This window comes from Giraffa tippelskirchi, chromosome 4 (assembly GCF_054371585.1).
Source record: "Giraffa tippelskirchi isolate mGirTip1 chromosome 4, T2T-mGirTip1v1.2.pri, whole genome shotgun sequence".
In the NCBI taxonomy this organism is placed as follows: Eukaryota; Metazoa; Chordata; class Mammalia; order Artiodactyla; family Giraffidae; genus Giraffa; species Giraffa tippelskirchi.
Window position 1 is genome coordinate 164,240,669 of NC_137278.1, and position 15,940 is coordinate 164,256,608.

General features: G+C 39.6%; 1 protein-coding gene across 2 annotated transcripts in view; it reads right to left on the reverse strand.

The window, feature by feature from the left end:
- Nucleotides 1–15,940, reverse strand: part of LOC145547027 (uncharacterized) — a 390,591-nt gene that overhangs the window by 26,545 nt on the left and 348,106 nt on the right. For both annotated transcript variants that reach the window (XR_014083476.1, XM_081595577.1), the window contains one exon: nucleotides 15,385–15,535. Coding sequence is in view for 1 of the 2 variants with exons in the window: in XM_081595577.1 (XP_081451703.1) it covers nucleotides 15,385–15,535 (151 nt within the window). In the remaining variant the exon portion in view is untranslated. The remainder of the gene's footprint in view (nucleotides 1–15,384; nucleotides 15,536–15,940) is intronic.

The window sequence follows — 15,940 nt, forward strand, 5'->3', positions numbered from 1 at the left end:
TGGTGACTAAAGCCATGAAATTAAAAGACACCTGCTTCTTGGAAGAAAAGCTATGACCAACCTAGACAGCATATTAAAAAGCAGAGATTTTACTTTGCCAACAAAGGTCCATCTAGCCAAAGCTATGGTTTTTCCAGTAGTCATGTATGGATGTGAGAGTTGGACTATAGAGAAAGCTGAGTGCCGAAGAATTGATGCTTTTGAACTGTGGTGTTAGAGAAGACTCTAGAGAGTCCCTTGGACAACAAGGAGATCCAACCAGTCAATCTTAAAGGAAATCAGTCCTGAATATTTATTGGAAGGACTGATGCTGAAGCTCAAACTCCAATACTTTGGCCATGTGATGCAAAGAACTGACTAATTTGAAAACAACCCAATGCTGGGAAAGATTGAAGGCAGGAGGAGAAGGGGACGACAGAGGATGAGATAGTTGGATGGCATCACCAACTCAATGGACATGAGTTTGAGTAAACTCTGGGAGTTGGTGAAGGACAGAAAAGCCTGGCTTGCCGCAGTCCATGGGGTCAGAAAGAGTCAGACACGACTGACTGAACCGAACTGAACTGAAAAACTTTAAAAAAGTTATCCTATGTTTAATGCACTGGAACTATTTCCTGATACGGTAATCATTCACCACATGTGGCTATTGGGCATTTGAAAAATGGCTGACCTGAACTGAGATATCCTGAAGGAATTTACCACTGTACCACTGTGCCACATAAAGAATCCATCCGCAATTCAGGGGACAGAGGAGACGTGGGTTTGATCCCTGGATCCGGAAGATGAAGATCCTCTGGGGAAGGAAATAGCAACCCACTCCAATATGCTAGCCTGGAAAATTCCAATGACAGAAGAGCCTGGCAGGCTACAATTCATGGGGTCACACAGAGCTGGACATGACTGAGCAACTGAACATGCATGCACGAAGGAAATTAAAGATTTAGGATAATAGCAAAAAGGTAAAATGTCACTTTGAAAAAAATTTCACACTGATTACACACTAAAATGACAATATATTGGATAAACAATGTAAGTGTATGAAAACAGTATTAAAATTAATTTGACTTGCTTCTTTTCAATTTTTGAAATGTAATTGAAAATTTAAAATTATACTCATGGTTACCATTCATGGCTCACATTATATGTCTGCTGCGCAGAGCTCCTCTCAGGTATGCAAAACACTTTTACAAATATTGGGTCAGGCAGTACTTCAAGGTAAGTGCCAATCTGTCTGCTTTACTTGAAGTCAAGGTAGGTACCTGGCCAGTGGTAGGAACTCTTACTCTTTCAGCCATGATAGGGAGACTATATATCAAGAATAGAAGCAATGTTGGGACTTCCCTGGTAGTCCAGTGGTTAAGAATTCTGCCTTGCAATGCAGGGTACTTGGGTTTGATCCCTAGTCAGGGAACAAAGATCCCACATGCCTCGGAGCAACTAAGCCTGAACACCATGACTAAGACCTGATGCAGTCAAATAAATAAAAATAAGTTATTTAATTTTAAAAAGAATGGAAACAAAGAAAATTAATTGGATATTCGAAAAAACTGATACCCATTACTTGGTGAAAGACTAATAGATGACAGAGAAAGCTGAATTCCTCTTTCACTTGCTTCCATATTGTATATCAAAAAGCATGGTTTTTGTACTAGAAGTGGATGGCCAATTGCCATTAACAGACTGGTGACAACTGAGGAGGACCTCTGGATCAGATGGCAATGTGTTCAAAAGTGATCATTTCCACTGTTCTTAACCCCCATTGAAACCACCTACACAATATAGAAATAAGTGGGGAAGATTTGAAAACTAAATGAAGAATGTCTTTAGTTAATTCTATAGAAGAATGTCATCACTATGTCAGGAACAATGACAGATGTTTGCTAGAAATGGTGTGTGAAAGAGCATGTGAAAGGTAGCAGCACATGGAAGAAGTCTAGGCTGCACTGCTGCCTGTATCTGCCTCAGGACGCTGGATAAAAATACAAGGTAGGTTCTGATATGACAAACCTCCTAGAGATGGATGGCTTATTGAAAGCAGAAAAGAATAGTGCCATGACAACCGGCTGCTAGGAAGGTCCACTGCTCTGGCCTTTTCTGTGTCCTCTCTAGAAAGAACCCAAAAAAGATGAATGCCCACTCTTGATTTACAATGATTGAGAAAAGCTCGCATTGTAACTAGGAATGGGTAACTTTTTAAAATAATAAACTCATCTATATGAAAAGTCATGGTAATTACACCCAGTGGTTAATGTTAGTTTCAGATCTATTAATATCAGGAACAACATCCATTATAAGAGCTATTATTAACATATTTCTGGAAGTCAGAATCAGTGTAATGGCTCAAGGATGGGAAGGCAGCTTAAATACTAGAAACAAAGATGTAAGCTTATTGCTATCTATGGATGTGCTAGAAAACTTCACAATATTAACTGGAAAAATAAACAGAGCAAGAGAAAAAGGACTAAGAAATGTGCTCAAAAACACCATCTCTTACTAGTTTCCCATAAAACAGGTACTTTTCCTGAAAGAAGATTCCTTTCATAAGAAATACCAAATGTGAAATAACCAAAAATAAACTTATAAGAGTTTTTTTTCTGTGCAAAAATATACTCTCAAACTTACTGAGAGACATAAAAGAAGACAAAATATATGGAAGGGCACACAATGTTCCTTGTTTAAAAATGGCAAAATATTAGTCCTTTCAAAATTAATGTTAAATTTAAAGTATCATATTGAAACCATATGACTTTATCAATATTCAGTGAAGGCTGCAATTTCAATAAAATGCCCAACAGATTACTTCTGAATGTTATAAATGATTTTAAAGAAACTTTAAATGACTTCAATGAATGAAAACAATTCTTGTACAGCAATGATAATTGAAACTAAATTTAAAAGACAAATAAGAAACTGAGAAATTATTTATTGCATATAAGAATATTATGGATTATTATATATACCATCCAACAAATCTTATAAATCAACTTTTAAAGAAGGAAACAGGTTGAATAAAAACAAGAATATGAACTACGATTCCCAAAACAAGAAATGCAAATTGCTAAAATATGCTAACAGATGTTCAGTCTCACTAATAATCAAAAAATTCAAATTAGCAGTGTGATACTATTCGTTTTACCTGTCACACTGGCAGAGATTTCAAATATTGCTAATGCCAACTATGAATGATGATGTGAGAGATAAGCACTGTCATATAGAATTGAGAGGAGCATTACTTGATTGTTTGATTAGTTTCCGGAGAAAAATCTAGAAAGGTCATCAGCCCATAGGATTTTATCAGAGTTTATCAGAAACAAACCTCCCTCCATCAAGATTTATACGTAAGAATATTCATTGCAAGAGTTACTTACACTAGGAAAACATTTGGAAAAATCTAAGTGGGCAAAAATAAAGCAATGGTTAGGCAAATATGGTATAAGAATAAAATGCAACATTAATGCAAAATGTCTAGAATATTATTATTTAGGTACTGATACTTAAACAAAAATAGGCTACAAGACAATGTGCATAGCAAAATCTAATTTGTAATACATAGAAGTATATTGTTTGCACAGAAAAACACCTTGAATGAAAATGTGAGTATGCGTGCATGCTTGTGTGTGTGTATATATGTAGTATGTGATTGTACACACACCTACATATGTATGAATATGCAAGTATGCATGTACATGTAAGAGTATGTATATACAGAGAGAGAGAGAAGGAGAGAGACAGAGTCAGAGATCTCATAAGGGCAATCTTGCCTCCCCAGGTGGAAATGCCTGAAGATATTTTTTTATTTATCACAACTGAAAGGGGAGAAATACTAACATCTAGTGGGTGGGACCAGGAATGTTGCTAAATACCCTATAATGCACAGGGCAGCCCTCACCTCAACAAAGAATGATCTGGGTCAAATGTCAGTAATGCCAAAGTTAAGAAACCCTAAGATATGTACACATGTATTTCTACCTATGGTACTGTGCTGGGCTTAGTTGCTCAGTCATGTCCAACTCTGTGTAAACCCCATGGACTGAAGACCGCAGGCTTCTCTGTCCATGGGATTCTCCAGGTAAGAATACTGGAGTGGGTTGCCATGCCCTTCTCCAGGGGATCTTCCCAACCAGGAATTGAACTGGGGTATCCTGCATTGCAAATAACTGTCAAAAGAAGAGAAACGAAAAGCAAAAGAGAAAAGGAAAGATACACCCGTTTGAATGCAGAGTTCCAAAGAATAGCAAGGAGAGATAAGAAAGCCTTCCTCAGTGATCAGTGCAAAGAAATAGAAGAAAACGATAGAATGAGAAAGACTAGAGATCTCTTCAAGAAAATTAGAGATACCAAGGGAACATTTCATGCAAAGATGGGCACAATAATGAACAGAAATGGTATGGACCTAAAAGAAGCATAATATACTAAGAAGAAGTGGTAAGAACACACAGAAGAACTATATAAAAAGATCTTCACGACACAGATAATCACGATGGTGTGATCACTCACATAGAGCCAGACATCTTGGAATGTGAAGTCAAGTGGGCTTTAGGAAGCATCACTACAAACAAAGCTAGTGGAGGTGATGGAATTCCAGTTGAGCTATTTCAAATCCTGAAAGACGATGCTGTGAAAGTGCTGCACTCAATATGCAAGCAAATTTGGAAACTCAGCAGTGGCCACAGGACTGGAAAAGGTCAGTTTTCATTCCAATCCCAAAGAAAGGCAATGCCAAAGAATGCTCAAACTACCGCACAATTGCACTCATCTCATACATTAGTAAAGTAATGCTCAAAATTCTCCAAGCCAGGCTTCAACAATATGTGAACTGTGAAATTCCAGATGTTCAAGCTGGTTTTCGAAAAGGCGGAGGAACCAGAGATCAAATTGCCAACATCCTCTGGATCATCGAATAAGCAAGAGAGTTCCAGAAAAACATCTACTTCTGCTTTATTGACTATGCCAAAGCCTTTGACTGGGTGGGTCACAAGAAACTGTGGAAAATTCTGAAAGAGATGGGAATACCAGACCACTTGACCTGCCTCTTGAGAAATCTGTATGCAGGTCAGGAAGCAACAGTTAGAACTGGACATGCAACAACAGACCGGTTCCAAATAGGAAATGGAGTACGTCAAGGCTATATATTGTCACCCTGCTTATTTAACTTATATGCAGAGTACATCATGAGAAATGCTGGGCTGGAGGAAGCACAAGCTGGAATCAAGATTGCCGGGAGAAATATCAATAACCTCAGATATGCAGATGACACTACCCTTATGGCAGAATGTGAAGAAGAACTAAAGAGCCTCTTGATGAAAGTGAAAGAGGACAGTGAAAATGTTGGCTTAAAACTCAACATTCAGAAAATGAAGATCATGGCATCCGGTCCCATCACTTCATGGCAAATAGATGGAGAAACAGTGGAAACAGTGGCAGACTTTGTTTTTCTGGGCTCCAAAATCACTGCAGATGGTGACTCCAGCCATGAAATTAAAAGACACTTGCTCCTTGGCAGGAAAGTTATGACCAACCTAGACAGCATATTAAAAAGCAGAGATTTTACTTTGCCAACAAAGGTCCATCTAGCCAAAGCTATGGTTTTTCCAGTAGTCATGTATGGATGTGAGAGTTGGACTATAAAGAAAGTTGAGTGCCGAAGAATTGATGCTTTTGAACTGTGGTGTTGGAGAAGACTCTTGAGAGTCCCTTGGACTGCAAGGAGATCCAACCAGTCCATCCTAAAGGAGATCAGTCCTGAATATTCACTGGAAGGACTGATGTTGCAGCTGAAACTCCAATACTTTGGCCACCTGATGCAAAGAACTGAAAAGACCCTGATGTTGGGAAAGACTGAAGGCAGGAGAAGAAGCAGACGACAGAGGATGAGATGGTTGGATGGTATCATGGACTCAATGGACATGAGTTTGAGTAAACTCCAGGAATTGGTGATGGACAGGGAGGCCTGGTGTGCTACAGTCCATGGGGTCACAAAGAGTCAGACTCGACTGAGACTGCACTGAGCGACTGACTGACTCCTGCATTGCGGGTGGATTCTTTACCAGCTGAGCTACCCAGGAAGACCCTCTATCTATGATACTTATAGGAATATTCTTGGTTTGATTTTTCTTGCTTTTTTAGATTCTTCTGTGGCTTAAACGATTTGGGCAATGAAACTAAATTATTTTTAGTGTCAGAAAAAAAAACCACAGAATAATATCTATCTTGTGGGAGGGGAAAACGCCCTTTAAAGTGTCACTTTCTGCTTGCCTCTTATTCTTTGCAAATCTTTCTCTCCATTCTCTGAATTAAATAGAACTTCTAGTGTGTATCATACCACTCACAGTTGTCGTCCATTTGGTCTTATTCTGGTATAGTTTTCTATTTGTTCAAGCTCTACAATGAAATTATAAACCCACTGAAGTGTGGAGCCAGGAACACCTTGAGGGGAGCGACCATGCTTCCCAGGTGCCGATCTCAGAGCCTGACGTGTGAGAAGTGCTTGGTACCTATTCACAAAAGCAAGGAACAGAGGAAGGAGGAGCAGGAAGAAAAGAAGGGGAAGAGGAAGAAAGATTCAAAGGCTGTTGACCTAACTTTTACACTTTCTCATGCTGCTCCCATCCCAGTACTTCACACAGGGCAGCCCACAGAACAGGCAACATGGTTGAGAGCAGTGTAATGCCATCGGAAGAGCACCAGCTTTAGGGTTAAAGAGATGGGTCCAAATTTTAATCCTGAAAGTCACTTACCCTGTTTTTTTTGTAGGTGTTTTTGTTTTTTAGCAAACACACAGTGCTTCTCATCTGCCAAGCACTGTTCTAAGCTTTTTGCAAATATTTACTAACTGTGCCCTCTTGGACAAATGTGTTAAGCTTTCAAAGCTCTGATATTTCATCTGTAAAATGGGAACAGTAGTACCTTGCATGGTTGTCATCAAGTATAAATGTGATTATGTACGAAAAGTGCTATGGACAGACCCCAACGTGTGGCAGGAGTGATCATCATCATCATCATCATCATCATCATTATACACATCACCCTGGTCATCCAATTAAGTCTTTTCAGATGATTACTATTGGTAGGACTAATTATTAGTAATTCATAGGACTTACAGGCTGTAAGATTTAAAATATATCTTGGAACTATTTCTACAAATGAATTTGCTAGTTTGCTGGACAATAGCACAGCCTTTCACACTTTTTGGAAGAAAGAAATGTCACCTTCCTCTAGGGAAGTCATATTGGCCAAATGACTACAAAGTCTGGGGTGTGTTTTGCAGGGAGTAGTGGAGGAAGAGGGACGATCATATCATGAATGGACCCACAGGGTCAGTGGAATGGCCTTTCCATGCATTAGTCACTATCTATGATTTGCACCATGACTGTACCCTATGTCCTTGGAAACTGTACTTAAAGATCGACAGCAGAGTCGTGAACTGGGGGTAGGAACATGGGGAGAGAAGGAGAATGCTGATACAAGCCCAGGAGAGTGCTTGGGACCACAGGAAAAGAGATCATGGACAGATACAGAAAGAATAACTATTGATTTTGCAGACTTTTCATATGATTATAGTGTTTCATGCTACTTGGAGTGGAGGGGCATCAGGGCATGTTGACCTGGGATCGGGACCAGAGCTGAGTCAGATGAGACGGAAGGTGGGAAAGTTGACAGGAGCAACCCAAGCAGATGGGGTGTGGTTTTCTTTGAACATACTTCATTGGTTTATTCCATTCACCTCCCTCCCTTTTCCCAATCAATAAATCAAGCAATCGAAGTATTTATTCAGCAATGGCTACATATCAGAGCTGTCCTAGGTGATGACTGTTTTTGCTGTCGTTGGTAACCTTGGTTCCTCCCTTTTCATTCTTTTTTTTTTTTTAATGGTTCCTCCCTTTTCATTAAGGTTCCTCCCTTTTCATTCTTTTTTTTTTTTTTTAATGGTCTCCTTTCCTACCAACTACAGGAGTTTTATTAGAGTTTTTCTCTACTCATCTCATTTCTCTGCTATTATTAGAGTTTTTATCTATTTATGTCTTCCACAGAAGCCATGCCAGGCTAGTCTTCACTATCCTCCATACTCGAGAACACCAAATGATTTTTGTGTTTTAAATCTTCAACCCAACCTCTGGCACAAGGTGACTTTCCAACTCCCTCTGCCCCAAATGACTTCTTGGCCCATATCCTAGGACTTCAGCTACTGTCTACTGCTACCCGACCTAGCCTTTCTCTTTCATATCCTGTGTGAACCTCTTTCTCTACCTTACCTCCATTCATACTCAGCACCTATCCAAATCCCCAGACAAATACTAAAGATGCCAGCTAGTTGGAACCCCGAATGTTCTCCCCATTCTCTTCCTATGGGGGAAAAAATGTCTATTCCACGGAGATTTGTATTTGTTCCAGAAACACGGGAGTACTGACATTTTATTGGGTTGGCCAAAGAATTCTTTCCATAAGATGATATGGAAAAATATGAACAAACTTTTTGGCCAACATGATATGATTGCCTATGCAGATATAGACAACATAGCCACATTTTCTCCAAGTAAACCTCTGAGCCAAGCCCTTTAAATATTGTTTCTTAGTATTAGTAGAACAGTTGGATAATTATTATTATTATCTTCAGTTTACAGATGAAAGAGCTGAGATGAAATAAGTTAAAATCACTTTGTCCTGGTCATATAGCTGTGATTCTCAGCCAAGTCTGTCTGCCTTCACAGTCTGTATTCTCAAATTCCATGCTAGGTGGCTCAATTGAAGATTTACAATATGAACGTGTCAGTCGTTCAGTCGTGTCTGACTCTTTGAGTCCCCATGGACTATAGCCTGTCAGGCTCTTCTGTCCATGGGATTTTCCAGGCAAGAATACTGGAATGGGTTGCCATTCCTTTCTCCAAGGGATCTTCCCAACCCAGGAATCAAACCCAGGTCTTCTGCATTGTAGGTGGATTTTTTTTTTTTTTTTTTTTACTGTGTGAGCTACCAAGGTGGCTTAAATGAAGATTTATAAAAGGTAAATAGAACTTAACACTGTGATTTTCAAATAGAGTTTACTGAACCAGTCCATTTGATCCTTGGAAAAAGGAACTGAGGCTGGGACTAGAGTGACTGTTGCATGCTGGGTATTCCTAGAAATTGACCATGAGCTGGGCTTAGTGTTTAGGTCATTTTGGGAGTGGGTTGCAGATCAAAAGGTGGGGAAGGAAGCAGGTTTGGACAGAGGCAGAAGTCAAGCTAGTGTGGACTCAACTCAGCCTTGACCAAGGCTGCAGAGCTCTGGAGGTAGAATGGCCATGAATTGGGTTGAGGGAACTGGATCTAATTATCTCACAGTCATCCATCACTGGATGAGGACTATCCCCAGAAGGCTGCATGACCTGGTGTCAAGCTCTTTGCTGCTGTTTGCAATCCCTGACAGCTAAGGGGAATCTGAGTGGCACACTGCATTTTCCCCAGAGCTACTAGCTAGTTAATAGGCCAGCCAGAATAAGAATTTGTTCCTCAGACAGCCTGATGGATACACTTGCCCATGCACCTTTCTAGATAGACTGTGGCTCTGCTTTCCAAGCATTGTCAGTTCTTTGGTGATTCCGAAGCTATGTCAGAATCCAACGTTTGTACTGACGATATTGATACTTACACCAGCCTACATGGAACCCAAAGTAGGTGTTGGACATGTACTGGGGGTGGGGGTGTGTGGGAATGGCAGCAGCATATAGCACAACAAAACTGATAAAAGTAGAACCTAGGCTGCAGTGTTCCATCTGTTACTAGGGGAGAATAAATTTTCCTGAGTTAGAAATTACCGTGAGGCATTGGTGAATTATTTGGTATCCAGAAAAGTTCACACAGAAAGAGAAGGATTTTGAATTCTTAGGGAATATATACAAAATCTGCTGCATGAATACAATTAGTCTTGGTTTTGAACTTGTTATACATTTAGCATATTTCTCTAATCAAAATGGTCTTTTAAACGTCATTTTTCAGCTCCAAATTGTATCCCAGTCAAAAATCATAATTTGGAAGTATCTATTCTCAGTTACTTTCATGTAGTATTGCTTGTCAGATTTTCCCCTTCAGGATGTTAATCAAATCATCTGTGGTTTAAAGTCCTATATTTCTTTGGTTCCAAGGTTCTTTGAATTATATGTACTGTTTCTGCTCATTCTTATCTTGTTTTCTCGGTACAGATCTCTAAGAAACTGTATTTAGAAAGAATCCCCTCTAAAGATTTTACTCAGAGAACTGGACAGTTTCAGCCATTTGAGTGGGAGTGCTGGTGGGTAGTGGGGTGATATTGGTTTTGGTGGTAGTCAGGATGTTGAAGGTAGGATAATGTTATCGGGTGATGGTGGTGGTGTGAGTGATATTCTTATGGGTTGTGATGTTGAAGAACTATGTTGGTGATGGTGATGGTGATGATGGCGGTGGGGAGTTCTCATATTGAGAAAGTCACACTTCAGACTATCTATCTAAAACCTAAGTATGAATGACGCATATTTGTTTCCTGTCCTACTCTTCCAAAATTTTAGCCAAATGGGGGTGAATAAAGGATTTGGATAAGATCCTTTTCTGAGATGCTCATTCAAAATTCTTTCCCAGAAAATGACGTATTTCCCACAAGAAAACAAGTAAAAAAGAAAATTTGTCATCCTCCTCCTCATTACCTCCACTTCACTTTTGACTGATGCTGCAGCTCCCGTCTTGAGCCAGTCAGACCAGCTAGCTCCTCCTTGACCCTGACAAGCCAAGTCACTCTCCATTGTGCCTTTGCTCATCTCTTGCCTCTCTCTTGCATCAACTCACTCCTTGCCATTTATTTTTTAATCCTGGCCTTCAAGATTCAGCTCAAATTTCAACCCTTCTATGGGGCTAATCACTGACCTTGGTAGCATTCTTATTTCCCTTCTCCACAACACACGCAGTTCAGCACAATCATGCATGTGTGTTGTTTCTCAGACAGTGCATGTGAGTTCATCTGGTCTCCTCCGATAGATTTTCAAGGCTACAAGAGCAATGTCCTGGTCTTGTACTTTGCTCCTCATAAGGTCCAGCACTTAGTAGATACTTAATTAATATCACACTTTACTGCAAAGCACAAGAAAAGGACACCAAAGTAGAAAGAAGGGCCCTCATCCTAGCTCTGCCCCATCCATTGCACGACCTTAGGTCATTGCTTCACTTCTCTGGCCTTCAATTTCTTCGTCAATGAAGTATGACATTGAAGCAGATGACATTATCATTTTCCAAGTATGCGGATGATCCATAAACTTTCATATTTTCAAACAACATTACTCAGTGGCTTGTAGGAATAGCTTTTGAATCTGCCATTTATTATTCCAGGTTAAAAAAATAACTTCAGAGTTCTTGTTCCAAATGTGGCTTAAACACATATAGAATTGTCTCCATTCTGCTTCTACACTCATAGATATGACAGAGGTCAATATCTGAAGGATTAGTAAACATATAGTGTGCTAAGTCACTTCAGTCATGTCTGACTCTTTGCAACGCTATGGACTGTAACTCACCAGGCTCCTCTGTCCATGGGATTCTCCAGGCAAGAATAGGAAGTAAGCTGTCATGCCCTCCTCCAGAGGAAACATATAGAGCTGAGGTCAAAAACAGAAGCAAAATAAGGAGATGTCCAGTGACCAAAAAAGAATAATGATGTGTATTCATCTCTTTGAAAAATAAAAGGAAAGGAAGAAAGGAAGGGAGGGAGGGAGGGTGGGAGGAAGAAAGGAAAGAAGGAAGAAGGGAAGGAATGAAGGAAATACAGAAAACTTGCAAGCAAATATGAGCTGACCAAGGTCCGGAGAGAGCTAGCAATGGAACTGGATCACAGTAAAGGGGCTCAGTTGCTGAGCCTGTGAAGTTTTACCTATAACATCTCAATTTTAAAGAGGCAATGAAATCACACATACGGTATGTAATTTAAAATAAAATGTAAATGTAGGGTGAAAAAACTGTCCAGCAAATATGCCCAAAATGCTTTATTACAATGGGACTATGAAAACTAGCTATTTTCTTCTTTGTTCATTACTAAGTTAAAATAGACAAATAACTACCACTCCATTGTCTCATTTCTTTACTTTGCAGGTCTATCTTTATACACTGAAATAGTTGCTGAAGTACAAGCAACCTGGGCTCTAAGCCCAACCTCCTGGTGACTAACACACCTAAAACCCAGGCCTTGGGTGGAGAATCCAAGCCAGTAAAGGTGGTGACTTCCAGAGGTCAATGGAGTTGTCCTTGGGAAGATCAGGTGGGATCTTGTCTATGGCCCCTCTTCCCTTCCCCAGGATATTCTTAACACAATAATACAAACGTTTTATTATTAAAGACTACAAACCCGCTGGCTTCTGTTTTTGAGTCATCTCATTGTTTTGATGCTTGTGGTGAGGCAGTGATGAATGGAAGCCAGGCTGACCTAATCTAGTCTAAATATTCTGAACTGGAGAAGGGAATCCTCTGCAGCAGAATGCCAACCTACATCTTTTAATTGCCTCGGCTCCTGATAGATTGGCTCTTACCCCCTTTGAATTCCTTTGTTGCAGAGGAGTTAAAATTCATGAGCGTCCCATGCCTGGGAAAATTCACTCCAGTGCTGCGATTTTTCTGAGCCAAGCTGGCCAACATCGCAAAGAGTCGGAGGTCTGGCGGGCCATCTGTTACATAATAGTCAACAATCTCGAAAATCTAGGGAAACAGGGATGAGGAGAGCGAAGATGATGAGGCATTTAAACAGAACAGATTGCTGCCTTACATGCAGGGGAAAAAAAAAGAGAGAGATAATATGCTTTGATTGAAGCAGAGACAAGCTTTATTAGCATAGGGAACAAAACAAACTTTAAAAAAGCCACACCAATAAAGCTGACAGTCTAAAGAGGCTTGGTGACAAACCCCATGTTGAATTGTAAGTCACAGGGGTCCCAAATGTGATGGGGAGACACACACACACAAATAATGCACAGTGTATACGCTCACACACAGATGCACACATACATAGGAGAGAAACAACTGAAAAATTGCTGTTGGATTCAGATGCTAAATACAAGCCTTTACTCAAGTTTCAAATGCTTACGAGCCTGGGAAAGGCACTTTGCCTTAACCACCTTCCAAGCAAACCACCTTCATTAGTGGGTGAGAAGAGTCAGGGTCTACTTTGACTGTTTCAACAAAGCACACTCCCATTTGACCAGCACTGGACTCTCAAATTCCCCATAGCTGCCTGTAAACATTCTCATCTTTACTAGACACAAGTCTGTTCTTAGCCATGACCTATACAGCATTCTACCTGAGAAATACTCTTTCTAAAAAAGAGGAATGAAACTGGAGGTAACAAAGTTTAAGGAAGAAGAGATGAGGACAACTGGGGAAAGAGAAGAAATAACAAAAAGAAGATAGGAAACTCTGGAAAAGGCATAACGTCAGTAGAGAGCCTCAAAACATAGGGCAAAAATAAAGTATGTTTAAAATCAACTAGTTGGCAAACAAAAACTGAACTCTAATTGGCGGCATGCTGGCTGAAGTATTTTGAGGGGGAATCTCTTGATGTCCACAGCTTACATTGAAATATGTCCAAAAATAAAATGGATTGATGGCTAGATGGAAGGATGGATAAATGGACTGATTTATACTGAAACAAATAAGATAAATGCTAATTGTAGAATCTGGGTGGTGGGTACATGGGTCTCCACTGTATAATTCTTTTATCTTATCTGCATTTTGAAAATGTCCAAAATAAAATGTTGAGAAAAAAAAATGAACATTGTGACTCCAAACATAAAAATAGAATGAACACTAAAATAAGAATTCTAGATATTTTTAAATGTCTAATTAGTCATCTCTTCAATTTCCATTTTTATTTCACATGACATTGTTTCCATATATGTAGCTTGAATTAGAAAGGAATGGGTTAAAGAACATGATTACAAAGCTCCAGCGACTAGCTTTGGTTCTGTAGTTATTTCCTTGTTGTTATCTTGCTGTTATCTTTTTGTTGCTCTTATTGTTTCAACTGAAATTAATGATATTGGTAAAAAGTCATAATTTGGTATAAAAAAGTAGATTTTACAGTCATTTTCTCCCAAATGAACTCTCTCTGAGATGAACAACACCAATTCTTTATTCCTCCTCATGAGTTCCTTCCTCTGACATAAAATCACTGGAAAACATTCCAACAAAACCAGTTTCAAACCTCAGATAATTCGGAGTGCCAAGTTGGAATGTGTTTGGCAAATTTCACTCCAATAAAAAGTATCTGGTTTATTTTTCTTGCAGGTCTTCACTGGCTCTAAATAACCAAACTTGTTAGATGTATTTTCATTGAGGGGTTGACCACAGTCTAAAACTCTGGCATATCAAAGAGTAAAAGAATGAAAGAAATAATTTTTATTTCTAAAAGTTTCATTTTGCCCATCTCTCTGAACTAAGCTATGAACTGACAGTTTGCATTCGGTCACAGGAGAAATCAGAAAAGAAAACGTAATTTATAGGGTAGCTAAACTGTCACGCGCATTTGTCTGTCTATACTGCAGAAAGGGCTTAATGTCATGCTCAGGGCATTTTACACCTAACTCAACATGTGCAGAAACCAATTTTTTTTCTTCTGTAATAACTAAGAGTAAAAATATATATTTTATATATACATATATATTTTAACCAAGTTCACTTAGTGTGTTCAAGTCAAAATTTTAAGCACAAGGCACTGAAATTTCAAATGAAAACATAAGCGATTCCATTTCATGTACAAAACTGCACTGTGAGGTAACCTCCCAGCTCAGAACACAACAATGTGGAAGAGGGCAAGGTTAGAGGCTTGGGTTGGTTCAAGAGTATCTGTCTGCAAGAAGCACATTTTATACTGGAACGTGACAGGCGACAAGGTTATTGTCTGCAAGTTTTCACCCCAGGGGATTAAAAAAAAAGAGAGGGGGAAATGTGAAAGTATTTCAGCAGATAGTAGACACTGTGGGGTGTCCTCTTTTCCAAGCCAGCAACAGCAGTTTTAACGCCTTGACCCATGAAAAGAGACACTGGTAGTTCAATGCTCACCAAATGGCGGGTTTGGGATGCGGTATTGGAAAATTACTGGGTAGAAGTGGATGCAGTTAACAAGTGCAAAATAAAGGCGGAGGATTTGGAGGAGGATGGGCTCTCTTTGTCACGTTCAGTGGCATTCCCAGCCTCTGTCACTTCTTCCTCCATCACTTCCAGGCCTGAGGTCACATCTCAGGCCTGAGAAGTCAGTGAGGAACCACCTCAGACACCAAGAACCCAAAGTCTGCTCTCCAGCAAGTGGCAGAAACCTGCCCCTGGTGGCCAACTGAGTCTACATAACACCCCAAACGCGCAAAACTCCAGCCGGTTTATCTGAGAAGAGTGAAAACTCACCGCAGGATTTGCAGCAAGTAGCAAGTACTTCTAAAGGCTTGAGTTTCCAAATGTCTGCGGAGTCTTCCTCTAATAGGAGAAAAGGCCTTTGAAAAATTCATCAGGTGAAATGACAGAAACGTTGGGAGAAATTTCAATGTAACTGCAGCTTCTGAAACACAAACGAAACAAATACTTGTTAAGAGTCAAATGGTCTAGGTATTAGTGCTGCCATTTACTACTTGTGTATATTGAGCTAGGGTTTTATATCTTTAGTCTCATCTTTCCTGCCTGCAAAATGGGGAATAATATTAGTATAATAATAAACATAATACTACTAATAATCATTATTACTATTATTATCACAGGATTATTGTGAGGATCAAATGAACTCATATGAACATAGCAATACTTCACAGTTAAGTGCTTAATAACTACTTAGTATATTAATTGCTGCTATGTTCATCATCATTATTATCTTCTTGGTCAGTCAGTGTTAGTAGCTCAGTCGTGTCCGAATCTTTGTGACCCCATGGACTGTAGCCCGCCAGGCTCCTCTGTCCACGGAATTCTCCAG